The sequence below is a fragment of the Nerophis lumbriciformis genome, linkage group LG08, assembly GCF_033978685.3.
Source record: "Nerophis lumbriciformis linkage group LG08, RoL_Nlum_v2.1, whole genome shotgun sequence".
Taxonomy (NCBI): Eukaryota; Metazoa; Chordata; class Actinopteri; order Syngnathiformes; family Syngnathidae; genus Nerophis; species Nerophis lumbriciformis.
Window position 1 is genome coordinate 26,384,270 of NC_084555.2, and position 18,664 is coordinate 26,402,933.

The window sequence follows — 18,664 nt, forward strand, 5'->3', positions numbered from 1 at the left end:
ACTGTGGCATTTAGCGTTTTACTAGCACTGACTCCTTAGTCAGGGTACCAACGTTGGGCTGGAGAAACGAGGACGACGCCATCAGGCTACCTCGCTAACCTCAGACCTCGAAGCCCATCAGAGAGGAGCGCGAACCGAACCCTTTCCTGTCTCACCCGCCCGCCCCCCGAGGTCAGTTTAGTGGGCCTATCTGGTGTACCCACCTTTGGAGTCACCATGCTTCTTGTTTTCCACTTTTGTTCGTATCATTCTCTTTTCTGACCTCCACCTTGTCTCTGCTAACTCGTGTTACTGCTGCTCTGTGCTGGTTTGTGGCTTTTTGGGGATTCCAGCGGCGGTCACAAACTCCCGGACTCTTGCTCGCAAACAGGCTGAAGGAGTTCTCTCGCTTGCAGAAGGTTGTGCTGAGAGACGTTCCTTGTCATGGCATCCAACAGCATCTTTGACTCCTTCTCCAACTACAGCAGCAGTCTGCTCAGAGGTGAGTCCTGATCCGCCCCCATTCTCTAAACCCCCACCCCTAACTGCTAAAACCCCCCTCCCCTGCGTCATGCGCAACCTCTTTTCAATGGTTATTTTGGACAAGATTGCATGATATTATATCAAAGTGAAAGGGATGCGTCCATGCAACACCCGTCAAAGCTCCCCTCCTCTCCTTGCATTTCCACTCATAATGCGCCATAATGGGATTCTCACCACAAACGTTCATTATCAGGAGAAAACTCTCGGTGCGAATACAAGCTCTCTTTACTGGAATGCAGCAATACAATACGAGAGAGAGCGAGAGAGAGAGAGAGAGAGAAACATATTAAGATGCTTTCTTTCCAGGAGGTACTTTTGGTCTGTGTGGTGAGGTGAGTGCTCTATACTGGACTTAATGAACAAACCATTTGTTGCCATGGTGATTCCAATTTGAATTTGAAAATTGCAACATAACTTTGGTGGAGTTTGACTGAGTCCGCCCTGGGTGCTGCTTGAGTCATTGTTTACATAAGCCGGTGTTTAGTCTGCACCCGGACGTGACGACTCTGAAACCGGACGTGACGTTGCGTGCAACAAATGTATCGAAATATGGCACCTTTTGATTTTTCGATACCCGGCAGTACCGACTGAATTCGGTCAGCGCCTGTTAAAAACACTGAATTCGGTACCCATCCCTTACTGTAATGGCTTGCTATCAATAACTCCAATTCACAATTTTACACATCACAAGTTATGAGTTGGCTTAACACACAGGTGTCAAACTCAAGGCCTATTATTTTATGTGGCCCGCAAAAGCCTGGAAATAATATGCGTTAATAAAATGCTTAATATTTTCTTACTAAATATATTTGTTCGTTCCCTTTCGACATTAAAAACCATGTGCTGCATGAAATTGCATATCTTTTCAAATTCAATATTATCAAAATCTAAATATTATATTATCATGAATGCCAAAAATATTTTTTGTTAAAATAAAGATAAATACTCTACTTAAATATCTGCTTGTCTTATGATTTCAAAACAAATGATCAATCAAATTGTAGACTGTAAAATTGACAATAGATTTTACGGTTATATTCCACTGACTTGAGTTTTTTTTAACTTTAAAATCAACTTTGGTGCTGTTTTTTCCCATACACAGTAAGACACTAAAACATTAAAAAACAAACAAAAAAAACCATTAAAATAACAAGATTTTACGGTAAAAAAACAAACAAACTGGCAGCTCTGTTGCTTGAATTTTACCGCTAAAAACAGTTGTATTGTTTTTCCTTTCCATTTATTCAATTTTTTTATATGCTGTAAAAAAAACAACACTGCTTTTACTATAAAATTCTCGTGACTGAGCAACCAGTTTTTTAAGTAAAATTTTAATATTTTTTTGCAGCTTATGTAAAAAAAAAGATACTGTTAATGATATCACCACATGGGCTCAAAGCTTTCGCTACAGTAGAAAACAAGGAGTTAGAAAGTTCATAAGCAACTGGCTAAGCATCGTCAAGTAGCCATTTTTTCCCGCCTTTCCTCACACCCAACGGAGGCAGCAGAAAAAAAGTTAATCTCTCTCCCAATTAAGGCCTTGATGCAGTGTTAATTAGAGACAGCCACAAGAGCCCCTAATTGTTTGCAGAGTGTATACTCAAATCAGCGGCGCCTCACACACACAGTCAGTAAAAAGTCCATCTGGGGCTCGTATGAGAAGCAATCCTCTGATAGCCTCCATGGAACCACAGTAACAACGGATGATGTTGCAGTGTTCTCTCCGCCGCGACCGACACTTTTATAACTTCCTCATGACAACTTTTTAACCCTTTCTTCTCTTTAACTGCTGGATCTGGACTGTTTTAGCTCCCCACCGTTTACCGCCCACCCACTTCACGTTTCATCTAACATCAGGCTGTTTCAGCCGCTAATGCAGGGGTTCCCAAAATGGGGCCCATCAGGGTAGGAACTTTATTATTTATTATTTCGGTTATTTGTGTTTCACGCTTAAAAATTAGGGGTGTCTCAATCTGATATCGACATGGGATATTGGTGTGATACAGGGATGGGGCCATATTGCCTGAAATCTATACCACGATATTTAGTGCAGCCTCTTGCTATAATGATATATATCACAATATATTATTTGGTATATATAAATGATAATAGAACTATTTCAGAACACATTACAAAGGCTTCTAAATTGAATGCTGACGAATGGGGTAACATTTCGCCATTTACGGTTATCATCTTCTTAAAATTTTTGCTAATTTAATAGTTGGTTACTTTCAGTTGTAACATGTTTCTACATTCCGGTAAAATGTAATAAACCAAAAAGCCGCTGCCTGACCAGGGCTCAGAAAATCTGGAAAGACTCCTCCCACCCCCACCAAGGACTGTTTTCACTGCTGGACTCTAGAAAGAGGTTCCGCAGCCTCCGAAGCAGAACCTCCAGGTTCTGTAACAGCTTCTTCCCTCAGGCCTCTTGAACGCATCATAATTAAATTATCCGCTCAACTCCCCCCAAAATGGATTAACTCGCTGGAATAAAAAAGACAATATAACATACATCCATAAATGTGGACACATGTGAAAAGGTGCAATATATTTATCTGTACAGTAATCTATTTATTTATTTATTTATCTATATATATTTATATATATTTATTTATTTTATATATATATTTATATATTATTTATATATATTTATTTATTTATATATGCACCTTATTGTTTTTTTATCCTGTACTACCATGAGCTTATGTAACAAAATGTTGTTCTTATCTGTGCTGTAAAGTTCAAATTTGAATGACAATAAAAAAGGAAGTCTAAGTCTAAGTCTATCCATCCATCCGTCCATCATCTTCCGCTTATTCGAGGTCGGGTCGCGGGGGCAGCAGCCTAAGCAGGGAAGCCCAGACTTCCCTCTCCCCAGCCACTTTGTCCAGCTCCTCCCGGGGCATCCCGAGGCGTTCCCAGGTCAGCCGGGACACATAGTCTTCCCACCGTGTCCTGGGTCTTCCCCGTTGTCTCCTACCGGTCGGACGTGGCCTAAACACCTCCCTAGGGAGGCGCTCGGGTGGCATCCTGACCAGATGCCCGAACCACCTCATCTGGCTCCTCTCGATGTGGAGGAGCAGCGGCTTTACTTTGAGCTCCCCCCGGATGGCAGAGCTTCTCACCCTATCTCTAAGGGAGAGCCCTGCCACCCGGCGGGGGAAAACTCATTTCGGCCGCTTGTACTCGTGATCTTGTCCTTTCGGTCATAACCCAAAGCTCATGACCATAGGTGAGGATGGGAACGTAGATCGACCGGTAAATTGAGAGCTTTGCCTTCCGGCTCAGCTTCTTCTTCACCACAACGGACCGATACAGCGTCCGCATTACTGAAGACGCCGCACCGATCCGCCTGTCGATCTCACGATCCACTCTTCCCTCACTCGTGAACAAGACTCCGAGGTACTTGAACTCCTCCACTTGGGGAAAGATCTCCTCCCCAACCCGGAGATGGCACTCCACCCTTTTCCAGGCGAGAACCATGGACTCGTACTTGGAGGTGCTGATTCTCATCCCAGTTGCTTCACACTCAGCTGCGAACCGATCCAGTGAGAGCTGAAGATCCTGGCCAGATGAAGCCATCAGGACCACATCATCTGCAAACAGCAGAGACCTAATCCTGCAGCCACCAAACCGGACCCCCTCAACGCCTTGACTGCGCCTAGAAATTCTGTCCATAAAAGTTATGAACAGAATCGGTGACAAAGGGCAGCCTTGGCGGAGTCCAACCCTCACCGGAAACGTGTCCGACTTACTGCCGGTTATGCGAACCAAGCTCTGACACTGATCAAACAGGGAGCAGACCGCCACAATCAGACAGTCGGAAACCCCATACTCTCTGAGCACTCCCCACAGGACTTCCTGAGGGACACGGTCGAATGCCTTCTCCAAGTCCACAAAGCACATGTAGACTGGTTGGGCAAACTCCCATGCACCCTCAAGGACCCTGCCAAGAGTATAGAGCTGGTCCATAGTTCCACGACCTGGACGAAAACCACACTGTTCCTCCTGAATCCGAAGTTCGACTATCCGGCGTAGCCTCCTCTCCAGTACACCTGAATAGACCTTACCGGGAAGGCTGAGGAGTGTGATCCCACGATAGTTAGAACACACCCTCCGGTTCCCCTTTTTAAAGAAAGGAACCACCACCCCGGTCTGCCAGTCCAGAGGTACCGCCCCCGATGTCCACGCGATGCTGCAGAGTCTTGTCAACCAAGACAGCCCCACAGCATCCAGAGCCTTAAAGAACTCCGGGGGGGATCTCATCTACCCCCGGGGCCTTGCGACCGAAGGGCTTTTTAACTACCTCAGCAACCTCAGCCCCAGAAATAGGAGAGCCCACCACAGAAATTCCCCAGGCACTGCTTCCTCATAGGAAGACGTGTTGGTGGGATTGAGGAGGTCTTCGAAGTATTCCCTCCACCGATCCACAACTTCTGCAGTCGAGGTCAGCAGAATACCATCCTCACCATACACGGTGTTGATAGTGCACTGCTTCCCCTTCCTGAGGCGGCGGATGGTGGTCCAGAATCGCTTCGAAGCCGTCCGGAAGTCGTTTTCCATGGCTTCCCCGAACTCCTCCCATGTCCGAGTTTTTGCCTCCGCGACCGCTGAAGCCGCACACTGCTTGGCCTGTCGGTACCTGTCCGCTTCCTCAGGAGTCCCATGAGCCAAAAGAACCCGATAGGACTCCTTCTTCAGCTTGACGGCATCCCTCACCGCCGGTGTCCACCAACGGGTTCTAGGATTACCACCACGACAGGCACCAACCACCTTGCGGTCACAGCTCCAATCAGCCGCCTCGACAATAGAGGCGCGGAACATGGTCCACTCGGACTCAATGTCTAGCACCTCCCTCGTGACATGTTCAAAGTTCTTCCGGAGGTGGGAATTGAAACTCTCTCTGACAGGAGACTCTTCCAGACATTCTCAGCAAACCCTCACAATGCGTTTGGGCCTGCCAGGTCTATCCGGCATTCTCCCCCACCATCGCAGCCAACTCACCACCAGGTGGTGATCGGTAGAAAGCTCCGCCCCTCTCTTCACCCGAGTGTCCAAAACATGAGGCCGCAAATCCGATGACACAACTACAAAGTCGATCATGGAACTGCGGCCTAGGGTGTCCTGGTGCCAAGTGCACATATGGACACCCTTATGCTTGAACATGGTGTTCGTTATGGACAATTCGTGACGGGCACAAAAGTCCAATAACAAAACACCACTCGGGTTCAGATCCGGACGGCCATTCTTCCCAATCAAGCCTCTCCAGGTTTCACTGTCATTGCCAATTTGAGCGTTGAAGTCCCCCAGTAGAACGAGGGAATCCCTCGGGGGAGCACCCTCAAGTACTCCCTCGAGTGACTCCAAAAAGGGTGGGTACTCTGAGCTGCTGTTTGGCGCGTAAGCGTAAACAACAGTCAGGACCCGTCCCCACACCCGAAGGCGGAGGGATGCTACCCTCTCGTCCACCGGGTTGAACTCCAACATGCAGGCTCTGAGCCGGGGGGCAACAAGAATTTCCACCCCAGCCCGTTGCCTCTCACTGCTAGCAACGCCAGAGTGGAAGAGAGTCCAGCCCCTCTCGAGAGAACTGGTTCCAGAGCCCTTGCTGTGTGTCGAGGTGAGTCCGACTATATCCAGCCGGAACTTCTCTACCTCACGCACTAGCTCAGGCTCCCCAGCGAGGTGACGTTCCACGTCCCAAGAGCTAGCTTCTGTAGCCGAGGATCGGACCGCCAAGTGCCCTGCCTTCGGCTTCCGCCCAGCTCACATTGCACCCGACCTCTATGGCCCCTGCTATGGGTGGTGAGCCCATTGGAGGGGGGACCCACGTTGCCTCTTCGGGCTGTGCCCGGCCGGGCCCCATGGGGACAGGCCCAGCCACCAGGCGCTCGCCATCGTGCCCCAACTCCGGGCCTGGCTCCGGAGGGGGGCCCCGGTGACCCGCGTCCGGGCGAGGAAAATCTGAGTCTCGGTTCTTGCATTTCCATAGAAGTCTTCGAGCTGCTCTTTGTCTGATCCCTCACCTAGGACCTGTTTGTCTTGGGAGACCCTACCAGGGGGCACGGAAGCCCCCGGACAACATAGCTCCTAGGATCACTGGGACACGCAAACTCCTCTACCATGGTAAGGTGGCAGCTCAGAGAGGAGAGTCTAAGTCTAATAAACACATATTCTTCTGTTGTTTGGATACTTTACATTAGTTTTAGGCAATACTACAAATTTAGTAATCGATCTAATACCAAGTAGATACATGGACAGTATTGGTCATACCAATGCTGATACTTCAAATTTTCAAGATCATTAAATGATTAAATTTTTGATCGCAATTATCCATCCATCCATCATTTTCTACCGTTTGTTCCTTTTGGGGTCGCGGGAGGTACTGGAGCCTTTCTCAGCTGCATTCGGGCGGAAGGCAGGGTACAATTATAATCAGACAAAAACACAGGATGGCGGTTTAACGATATCAATTAACAATATATATTTTTTCACCTACTATTTGCTCAGATTTAAATCCATTATTTTTTGCACTTAAAATGCTCCTGTGTCCATGGACTTATTTCCTGAGTTGTTAAAAACAAAAAGGAAAATCTATTTAAAAAAAAAAAAACGATAAACTGTTTTTTAATAATGGAAAAATATCAATCCAACCACTGTAATATAGACTATATACTATTACTATTTTTTGGTATCGTTACTGTAGATAGTTGTATCGATCCGCCTACCTCTGTTTACATTCAAGAGCTCTAGCTTAATGGTTAGCATATCCTCTTATGGTGTGTAGTGTGGCATGTTTAGCTATTTCCCGTCCTTCAGGGAAGATATTTATAAATAATAAATAATTTATTTTTGCCGCCACGGAGGCGAGGAGTGCTGACTTAGAAAAAGCGTTGCACTGTGGAGGGACATTAGCTGCTAGCAAGCATGCTGCATTGCGTTGAGGATGTGTTCAGTAGCTTGTCACTATTTGCGGGACACAAGTAGAATGTTTCATCAAAATGTATTCCCAGGAATAACGATAATATTAAAATGATGGCATTGAACACCGCAGAGGCAGCCCGAGTGTATAAGTGTGTTCGTGTTTAATATTTAACACTGATGTTTTTTTAATGTTTTTTTTAAATATACATCGATGTATGGTGCAAATGTATGTGCACAATATGTGTTATTTCATATTCATTACATTAATAAAGTCTACTATATCCTTTCTGGGGCTGAGGTTGCTGAGGTAGTTAAAAAGCTCCTCGGTGCAAAGGCCCCGGGTGTAGATGAGATCCGCCCGGAGTTCCTTAAGGCTCTGGATGTTGTAGGGCTGTCTTGTTTGACAAGACTCTGCAGCATCGCGTGGACATCGGGGGCGGTACCTCTGGAATGGCAGACCGGGGTGGTGGTTCCTCTCTTTAAGAAGGGGAACCGGCAGGTGTGTTCTAACTATCGTGGGATCACACTCCTCAGCCTTCCCGGTAAGGTATATTCAGGTGTACTGGAGAGGAGGCTATGCCGGATAGTCGAACTTCGGATTCAGGAGGAACAGGGTGGTTTTCGTCCTGGTCGTGGAACTGTGGACCATTTCTATACTCTCGGCAGGGTCCTTGAGGGTGCATGGGAGTTTGCCCAACCAGTCTACATGTGTTTTGTAGACTTGGAGAAGGCATTCGACCGTGTCCCTTAGGAAGTCCTGTGGAGAGTGCTCAGAGAGTATGGGGTATCGGACTGTCTGATTGTGGCGGTCCGCTCCCTGTATGATCAGTGTCAGAGCTTGGTTCGCATTGCCGGCAGTAAGTCGGACACGTTTCCAGTGAGGGTTGGACTTCGCCAAGGCTGCCCTTTGTCACTGATTCTGTTCATAACTTTTATGGACAGAATTTCTAGGCGCAGTCAAGGTGTTGAGGGGATCCGGTTTGGTGGCTGCAGGATTAGGTCTCTGCTTTTTGCAGATGATGTGGTCCTGATGGCTTCATCTGGCCAGTATCTTCAGCTCTCACTGGATCGGTTCGCAGCTGAGTGTGAATCGACTGGGATGAGAATCAGCACCTCCAAGTCCGAGTCCATGGTTCTCGCCCAGAAAAGGGTGGAGTGCCATCTCCGGGTTGCGGAGAAGACCCTGCCCCAAGTGGAGGAGTTCAAGTACCCCGCAGTCTTGTTCACGAGTGAGGGAAGAGTGGATTGTGAGATCGACAGGCGGATTGGAGCGGCGTCTTCAGTAATGCGGACGCTGTATCGATCCATTGTGGTGAAGAAGGAGCTGAGCCGGAAGGCAAAGCTCTCAATTTACCGGTCAATCTACGTTCCCATCCTCACCTATGGTCATGAGCTTTGGGTTATGACTGAAAAGACAAGATCACGGGTACAAGCGGCCAAAATGAGCTTCCTCCGCTGGGTGGCAGGGCTCTCCCTTAGAGATAGGGTGAGAAGCTCTGCCATCCGGGAGGAGCTCAAAGTAAAGCCGCTGCTCCTCCACATCGAGAGGAGCCAAATGAGGTGGTTCGGGCATCTGGTCAGGATGCCACCCGAACGCCTCCCTAGGGAGGTGTTTAGGGCACGTCCCACCGGTAGGAGGCCACGGGGAAGACCCAGGACACGTTGGGAAGACTATGTCTCCCGGCTGACCTGGGAACGCCTTGGGATCCCCCGGGAAGAGCTGGACGAAGTGGCTGGGGAGAGGGTAGTCTGGGCTTCCCTGCTTAGGCTGCTGCCCCCGCAACCCGACTTCGGATAAGCGGAAGAAGATGGATGGATGGATGGATATCCTTTCCTATATCACCCAACCTTACTGTGATATCAGAAAGAAAAAAAAAAGTATTGGCTCAGCTTGCATGTAAAGTGTCCGATACAAGCTTCGATACAAGCAGGCCTGCGGCATGTTTATTTCTGCAAAGCTGGACAGTTAATTATCATCTAAATGTCCTCCAATAAACACACAATGTTGGTCATTTCTTGTATTTTAGTGAGGTTATTTATAAAAAGTAATCATTGTAGGCTTTAGGCTACCAGGAGCTTGCAGCTACACAACAGCTAAGCACACAAAAGCACACAAGCTAGACATCCGTAAGAAGTGTCCTTAATTGAACCACATTGCAGTCTATAACACCACATTTGTCATGTATCAAATATTTATAGTTGCATATTACTTACACATACATACAAAGTCTCCAAGTCAGTATACAGTAACAAACGTGTCTGCATCATTCAGCATATTGCTTCATGATCTTGACATCATGAATTATTTTAACCATTAGGTGTTACCAAAAAACAATTACCCCTCCACTTCAACTTCAAGACATTTCATACCTATCGTTGTTCTAGGTTTGAATCAATTTCACTCGATCAAACTTTTTCTAACATTACTCGCTACAAAATAAAACAAGTATGTGTGATGCATGCATTGTATCAGATAAATATCAGTATCGGCCATTATGAAAGGCTTCAGTATCGGTATTGTATGGGAAGTGAAAAAGTTGTATAAGGACATCCTTACTAAAAATCGCCGCCTTTTACCACATTTCCAATTTGGCCCCTGGGAGGCAATAAGATTGGGCACTCATGATCTACTGGGATGTGCTGCCTGATTTTGATTGTCAAGAGGTAGAAGATGTGAGACTGTACATTGCAAAAAGGGCGATGGTTACTGTAATCACTATTGGAAATCATTATAAAATATGCAATATCCTTTTACAATTTAGAATGACACTTTTCTTTAACAGAAGCAGGACAGAACAATGACCAAGAGTGATTAAATCCAAAACCCTTTCAAATCGGGGCAACCCCATGTAAGCCGAATACCCCATGGTTACGTTAACAACTTGTATTACACAGGGAGAGTAATTTTGCTAAAGCCGTCTTTTGTCGGGCTTAATTCTAGCCAAAATGAAGAGGAATGTTAAATGCCTCCGAAGCGTTGATTTGAATAAAGTGCAACATGCAGCTCATGGAAATAACTTCCCCATCCATTACGGTGTCAGGAGATACGGACCTTTACAACATTTCTTGTTGTGACTTTCAAATAAGACAAGTTTCTTGTTATGCTGTATGTTGGCAACTCTGGCACATGTCGGCGTGGCGCAGTGGAAGAGTGGCCGTGCGCGACCCGAGGGTCCCTGGTTCAATCCCCACCTAGTACCAACCTCGTCATGTCCGTTCACCCTTGCTCCTGATGGGTGCTGGTTAGCGCCTTGCATGGCAGCTCCCTCCATAAGTGTGTGAATGTGTGTGTGAATGGGTAAATGTGGAAGTAGTGTCAAAGCGCTTTGAGTACCTTGAAGGTAGAAAAGCGCTATACAAGTACAACCCATTTATCATTTATTTATTTACATGTCATCTCGCAGAGCAGACATGCATCAACTGCCATTCTCGTGAAAAAACAGAAGATGCCTCACCTCAGAAACCTCAGAACTGTGTTAAAAAAACAAAACAAAACAAAAAAACTCACATACATTACCCAGTCGCACATAAAATATATGAGACATGAGCATCAAGCCCCTTGGCAAACCAGACAGAGATAGCCATGTTCTTGCCACGTTAAACTGATAATGTGAAGCACGACAAAGTGACCGTTGGTCTGTTATGAAAAAGTGCAATGGAGAGCTTTGCATCAATGAGGCGCTAATCTGATGCAGACTCGGTGCTGCTCGCTGATAACCACAATAAGGCTACACCTGCAAGAGTCTCCTAGATTTCTAATACTGACAATTGCAAATACGACAGAACTGATACGTTAGCTATGAAATAACCAAGCATGAGGACTGTAAATTCTGACTACAATGCATTGACAAAAAACAATATCTAAATATTAATATTCGGAAAAGTCTGACTTTCTTCACAAACGTTTGTTAAATTTTGTTCATCTACGTAGATTTGCCTGTTATTATTGTCATTCTTCCAGATTAATGTGTTGTCATTGAATTCATCGCATACGGACTGTTCAGGTTGTCTTACAAGATGTTTCTCCCTCACCTAAACAGCTCAATACTCACTGACTTAGATCGGACAGCTCTATCTGAGAGCTTGTCTGGGCATGTCTCCTAATGTAGAGAATGTATTCTTTAGATAAGGAGTGCCCAAATTTGGCCCCCCAAAGACTAGTTCCCCAACTTTAATAAATATTCATACCGACCTCTTTCAAACTCACCCAGTCATTGATAAGATGTCAGCAAGGCTAATTGGTTGCCATCTATCAAAGGGGACAATCTCCACCACCAGGGCCGTCCATCCGCAGATCACGTCTATGTGTAGGGTCCAGAGATCTGTGGGGGTCCCTGTTTTGCCTGAAAAGTGCATGTCAAATTGTATTTAATGTATGACAGGGCGCGTCAAATGAAATTTTAACAAAAACTCTCCTAGCATTTTCCTGCTCTGTCACTCTGATAAGAATATTACAGTACATTTCCCTTGCGATCTTCATTCTCCCAAATGGAGCACCGCGTTAATGCGCTGGTCTTGCAAGACAGACGTATCAGGACTACTTCAAATATTCAAAATCAGTGAATGATTACACGTTTCATTACAATTGCAATCTGACAAAAACACAGGATGGCTGTGTGATGAAATCAATTAAATATTTTAATGATTTCCTACTATTGGCTCTGATTTAAATCGTTTGGTTGTTTTGCCCTTAAAGCCGTCTTGTGTTCAGGGACTTATTTAAACAATAACAACAACAACAAAATATTTATTGATGTCAAAAAAAAATGTCATCTAACTACTGTAGAATCGACCATATATTGACATTATATTTTGTTTCGTTACTGTCAATCCCCCCACCTTTGTTAACATTCAATAGCTTGCGGATCAGGCCCGTGCAAAGACATTTTCCGGCCCGCGGGATGTGTTTGCTAAGTATAAAAATTAACCTGAAATTTTTGAATGAAAGAAACAGCTGTTGCGACTGGATGTCGCAATAGCAATTACCTGTATTTTTGTAGATGATGCTTCATATGTACAAAATAAACCACATTTTAGTACATCAGTCGAGGAAAATGATCAAACTACATAAATAACATACTGTAATTTGATTTTGATATAATCTTATGGTAACACTTCAGTATGGGGAACATATTCACCATTAATTAGTTTCTTATTAAAGTAACAAAGACTTAATTTAGAGTTATTTGGACAATAGGGGAACATATAAGGGTTAGGATTAGGGTTAGGGTTAGGGTTAGGGTTACTAATAAGCAATAATTGTGAGGTTATTGAGGGAAGACTCTTAGTTAATGGCTTACTGGTTGTATAATAAGGCCATGCAGAATAAGGCCTTAATAAGTACTTAAAATAACTAATTAAGAGTCAATATGTTATTAATTTGCATGTTAATAAGCAACTAATTAATTGTGAATATGTGTTCCCCATACTAAAGTGTTACCAATTTTTTTTATCTTGATAGATTGCAAATCAACACCAATGAATTGACTGATGAACATTATCACATCATTTATTCAGAAAATATAAATAACGAAAAATAAAGATAGAATACTATTAACCGCACCATGTAAGTGTAAATAAAGCCCATTGTACAATTTGATTTGTACAATTTCAGAATGTGCTTGTTCTATTTTTAAACAAGACAACAATCTGAAGTTGTCTTTTTTTAAGTTATTGTGCCGTGATTTTACCAGTCCGGCCCACCTCGGAACAGATTTTTCTCCATGTGGCCCCTGATCTAAAATGAGTTTGACACCTCTGTTCTACGGTGTGTAGTGTAACATGTTTAGCTATTCCTCGTCCATACTTGTAAGAAACATATTTTTATTGCCGCCCTGGAGGTGAGGACTACTGACTTTGTAGTGGCTTTGCGTTAGCCGCTAGCAGGAATGCTAGCTCGTCGCTGTTTGTGAGAGAATGTGTCATCAACATGCTTTATGACAATATAACAGAAGCTTGGTATTGGCACAACCCTAATCCAAGGTACAAAAACTCATTCACAGAAGATAAAGAGACCTACAGATGCATAAAAACAATACAGTATTTAGAAAATAAATTCTAAACATTTGAAAAATTATGAATCTGGCAAAAACTAATAATAATTTGATTAAGACTACATATACGACTTGAATGAATGGGCTTGATTGGAGGCTCTTGCTCAGTGTGAGGCCCTCTTTAGATGCCAAGCTGAGCAAGCTGAAATTTGTAACTGGATATTAACAATTTCAATATTCTAAAGTGAAAGCAAATAATAGAAAACTCATGTCAGCTACAGAGAAGCACAATCCTGTCTCCAATTTAGCTGGGTATAATATCTATTTATAAAACTCTGAAGGCATATTGGATAGAAGAAACACTCTGGACTTGATTATGTCTGCAAACGTTTTGGAGGTACTTATTTACTTTTTGGTCTGTCTCGCCGTTTTCACTGTCTGTCAACACGACTTTATGGGGAACGCTTTTAGGGTTTGCCAGTAAGACGGCTTCCAGGTAGGGAGCGCAGAGGGGCGTTCTGATTATGTGGTTGACTAATCCGAAAGACGCCGCCGCCCTTCTACGCTTTTGGCTTAAACCGCCACGCAGTGCCTTGTGTCGGTCAAGGTTAGAGCGGCGCTAAGCCTGCTAGTAAATACAATTTTCTGGTGCAATGCAAATAATCACTGTCCAAATTCCTCCATGCCAATCTGATAAAGATGTATGCTGTAATCTTTTCTCTGACGTCAACTTATGTTAGCTGAGTCATTACAATGGTAGTATTGTATATGTTGTATCAGTATTATTTAAAAAGTAAGTTACTAGTAAACGGTCTATTTTAAACGGTCAGTGTGCAATTATTTTTATTCTACATTTGTGGACTTTGTTGTGTCATTGTAGGGTTTCATTTACATCCATATTGTTGTACATTTATTGGTAAGAAAGTGTGGTGCTAACTGCGTTGAAAAAAGATGTCACTCACAGGTAGACAAGTGCTCACACTGTATTATTTAGTTCATACCAGATCATTGTTTAATATCTTTAAAGGCCTACTGAAATGTGATTTTCTTATTTAAATGGGGATAGCAGGTCCATTCTATGTGTCATACTTGATCATTTCGCGATATTGCCATATTTTTGCTGAAAGGATTTAGTAGAGAACATCGACGATAAAGTTCGCAACTTTTGGTCGCTGATAAAAAAGCCTTGCCTGTACCGGAAGTAGCAGACGAGTAGCGTGACGTCACAGGCTGTGGAGCTCCCCACATCTGCACATTGTTTACAATCATGGCCACCAGCAGCGAGAGCGATTCAGACCGAGAAAGCGACGATTTCCCCATTAATTTGAGCGAGGATGAAAGATTCGTGGATGAGGAAAGTAAGAGTGAAGGACTAGAGGGCAGTGGGAGCGATTCAGATAGAGAAGATGCTGTGAGAGGCGGGTGGGACCTGATTTTCAGCTGGGAATGACTAAAACAGTAAATAAACACAAGACATATATATACTCTATTAGCCACAACACAATCAGGCTTATATTTAATATGCCACTAATTAATCCCGCATAACAAACACCTCCCCCCTACCGTCCATATAACCCGTCAGTACAACTCAAACACCTGCACAACACACTCAATCCCACAGCCCAAAGTACTGTTCACCTCCCCAAAGTTCATACAACACATATATTTCCCCAAAGTCCCCAAAGTTACGTACGTGACATGCACATAGCGGCACGCACGTACGGGCAAGCGATCACATGTTTGGAAGCCACAGCTGCATGTGTACTCACGGTACCGCGTCTGTGCATCCAACTCAAAGTCCTCCTGGTAAGAGTCTCTGTTGTCCCAGTTCTCCACGGGCCAATGTTTAAAACTTGACTGTCATCTTTCGGTTATGTAAACAATGAAACACCGGCTGTGTTTGTGTTGCTGAAGTCGGCCACAATACACCGCTTCCCACCTACAGCTTTCTTCTTTGCTGTCTCCATTGTTCATTGAACAAATTGCAAAAGATTCACCAACACAGATGTCCAGAATACTGTGGAATTTTCCAATGAAAACAGACGACTTAATAGCTGGCCACCATGCTGTCCCAAAATGTCCTCTACAATCCGTGACGTCACGTGCCGGCGTCATCACACCGAGACGTTTTCAGCAGGATATTTCGCGTGAAATTTAAAATTGCACTTTAGCAAGCTAACACGGCCGTATTGGCATGTGTTGCAATGTTAAGATTTCATCATTGATATATAAACTATCAGACTGCGTGGTCGGTAGTAGTGGGTTTCAGCAGGCCTTTAATATTAAGATTTAAGATTCTCGCCAGATCCTTGTAGTTCGCTGAGCTCCACACAAGGATCTGGGATCGAGGGCAATGCAAACTCCTTCAAGATAGCAAAAAATAAAGAACCAATCAAAATCGCCGGGTGGAATTTCACAGATGTGACGTAGCGCCAAAGCGACTGTTTGATTCAAACAACAATGGCGGCACTCAGCAAGGAGTCGTGTGCTGACATTGATTCTGCTATTGCAACTGTTTTGTCGAATGTATCGAATATTAATTTTTTAAAAGATCAACAGAGAACGGTTTTGAAGGCATTCATTAACTTTTCGCTCTGTCGTTATCCAATATGTTGACTGTTCTGTTTTGGATTTCTCAGCGTCGCTCTCATCAGCGTCACGGGTTGATTTGGATGTGAGTGGTTGAAGTAGCACATCATTCAAGATAACGGACAAGTGGTTTATCCAATCACATACAATGATTTTTTTTACAAGGCCCCGCCTTCTGAAATACATCTCCTATTGAGAAGTCCCAGATCCTTGTGTGGAGCTCAGCGAACTACAAGGATCTGGCAAGAGTCAGGTTACCGATCTGATACTTTGACAATAAATTATAACAACAAGTAACCAAAGTTAATCCAATACCACATTTTTTAAAGTGTATCTAATTAAATTTAGAATCTGCCACTATTATTGTAAATCAGATGATGTATTAAATGTGTAGTATTAGAAACGACATATATTTTTTTGGACTAAATAAAAGGACTAGAGCAAAATAACTAAGCAAAAGCCAAATCTATTGGCTCCCATATGAATCATTTTCATTCCCATTTTCACCAAGTCACACAGCTGACTCAGAGGAGGAAGCACCCGCCCTTTATCCTTACACACAACTACCTTTTAAATGGTGGAAGAAGAGAAACGTCCTTTTCACTTAACACAACGTTGTGATGAACCCTTAACTGAATAGAACTCCTTCAGGAGTTTGGCTTGATCCTGTTCGACTCAGTTATGAGCAACTTGTCTTTAGAAAAATAATGTTGTTTTTTTAATCACAGAAAGAATTTTGGAAAAAAAAAGCGCCAACCTCGATGGATAAAGAGAGGGATGTTTCTCACAGACAAAAATATTTCCACCACACTGGATCTTGGCTTCATAATTAAATAAGTTAACACCCTCATTGCCTGTCCTCGTTCGCATAAGCAGTAAAGAAAAAAATGTAACTGCGGTCGAGGGGGAAAAAATGCAGCTAATGATAGGATGTAAAAGATTTTTGAGTCAGTTTTTTTCAACTTGTTTACAAACAGTCAATGTTTTATCTACAATGAAACATGTTTTGGGTTTGCTTCTTCCTTTGCATCAGAAAAGGATCATGCTAACCACATACAAAATGTTTAGGGCTTTGCGTTTTTGGCCTGTACCCCAGTGACAACATTATTGCGCCATAATGTGCATGTCTTTGAAAGCTGCGTAGATGTATACTTACTTAACTTTTCATCGAATGGGATCATTTTATTAATCTCATTATTCATCAAGATTATTTATATAGCCCTTAATCACAGGTGCCTTGAAGAGCTGCACTAACCACAATGACATCATTGGTCTGAACCCACATCCCGGGTGGCCGGCTGCAATTGATGCCAAGTGGGTACAGTAATTGCAAATTATTCAGGATAAAAATGATGTGAATTACAATTTATTTATTCATCTATATGTATTGCATTGTTTGTGTTACAGATTGAACACTGGAAGTTAACAAAAAAAAATGTGTTGGAAATTGCTATGAAATGGAAAATGAATAGGATTAAATAAGTTCCGCTCATTCCTACTCCTTTAAGGACACGTTGAAATTAGAAACTTGAAAAATGTGATGTAACTTTATGCATGTTTGAAATAAGCTAAAACCATTACTGATACCAAAACCCACCTTTTTAATCTAACCTCCAATCTGTAATGCTTTATACAATGCCTAGTTGTTTTCTGATTTTAGGGAAATTACTATTTTCTGTATTCATTGCTTATTTGTATTCCGTATTTTTTTTATTGTAATTGCTATTGCTTATTGTAAAGTGTCTTTGAGTTTTTGGAAAAGTCCGTCTAAATTAAATGTTTTGTTATTATTATTAACATTACCATAGCTTTGGACACAAACCTACAGCAACGTTGCACCCAAGTAATGCACTCAATTTTGCCTCTGTTGCTTCAACGCTGGATTCATCAACAATTATTTCAATCAGTTCCACGCCCTTAACAGAATCCTTAAACGGCAGTTTAACGGCAATTATTCCCATCCCCCTTCACAAGTCAAAATCAAACCTTTTAAGGATCATTGTTCAAAGTTACAATCCATTTGCACAATAAAGTATCAAGCTGTGAAGGTCGTATTACTGCACATACGTTATAATTACGGATGGGTACTTATAGTTACAGACCAAATCCCATTTGTACTCCCAAGTACCAAGTCAGGTAAAATGAAACAATACTGATCTTAAATACATGGGTTTCACGTGGCAGGCTTGGCGTCAGCTCAAGCACTTGCTGGACAAACAGGGGTATTCATCGCTGGCCGCTTCTAGGTAATGTTGCAAGAGTCCATATCAGCAAAGCAAATACCTGATAAAAAGCACTCAAATGTAAGATAGCACGATGCTAAAGAGAATACACTGTACAACATTTTTTTCTTTTTTCGAGTAACAGAAAATATGGATATGCCATAAAAATGCTACGAGCATTAGCAATTTTACATGGCAATCAAAACTAGATATAAGACACATGACACTCACAGGTACCCCGCCTTCCGCCCGATTGTGGCTGAGATAGGCTCCAGCGCCCCCCGCGACCCCAAAGGGAATAAGCGGTAGAAAATGGAGGGATGGATGGACACTCACAGGTAGGGTTGGCCTGATACCATTATTTTGGTACAGTTACTGGTACCAAAATGTATTTCGATACATTTTCGATACTTT

General features: G+C 43.3%; 1 protein-coding gene across 2 annotated transcripts in view; it reads left to right on the forward strand.

Moving 5' to 3' along the window:
- The first annotated feature begins 379 nt into the window (after positions 1 to 379).
- Positions 380 to 18,664, forward strand: part of runx3 (RUNX family transcription factor 3) — a 118,252-nt gene continuing 99,967 nt past the window's right edge. For both annotated transcript variants that reach the window (XM_061968548.2, XM_061968549.2), the window contains exon 1: positions 380 to 481. In XM_061968548.2, coding sequence (XP_061824532.1) covers positions 424 to 481 — 58 coding nt within the window. In that variant the 5' untranslated portion in view covers positions 380 to 423. The remainder of the gene's footprint in view (positions 482 to 18,664) is intronic.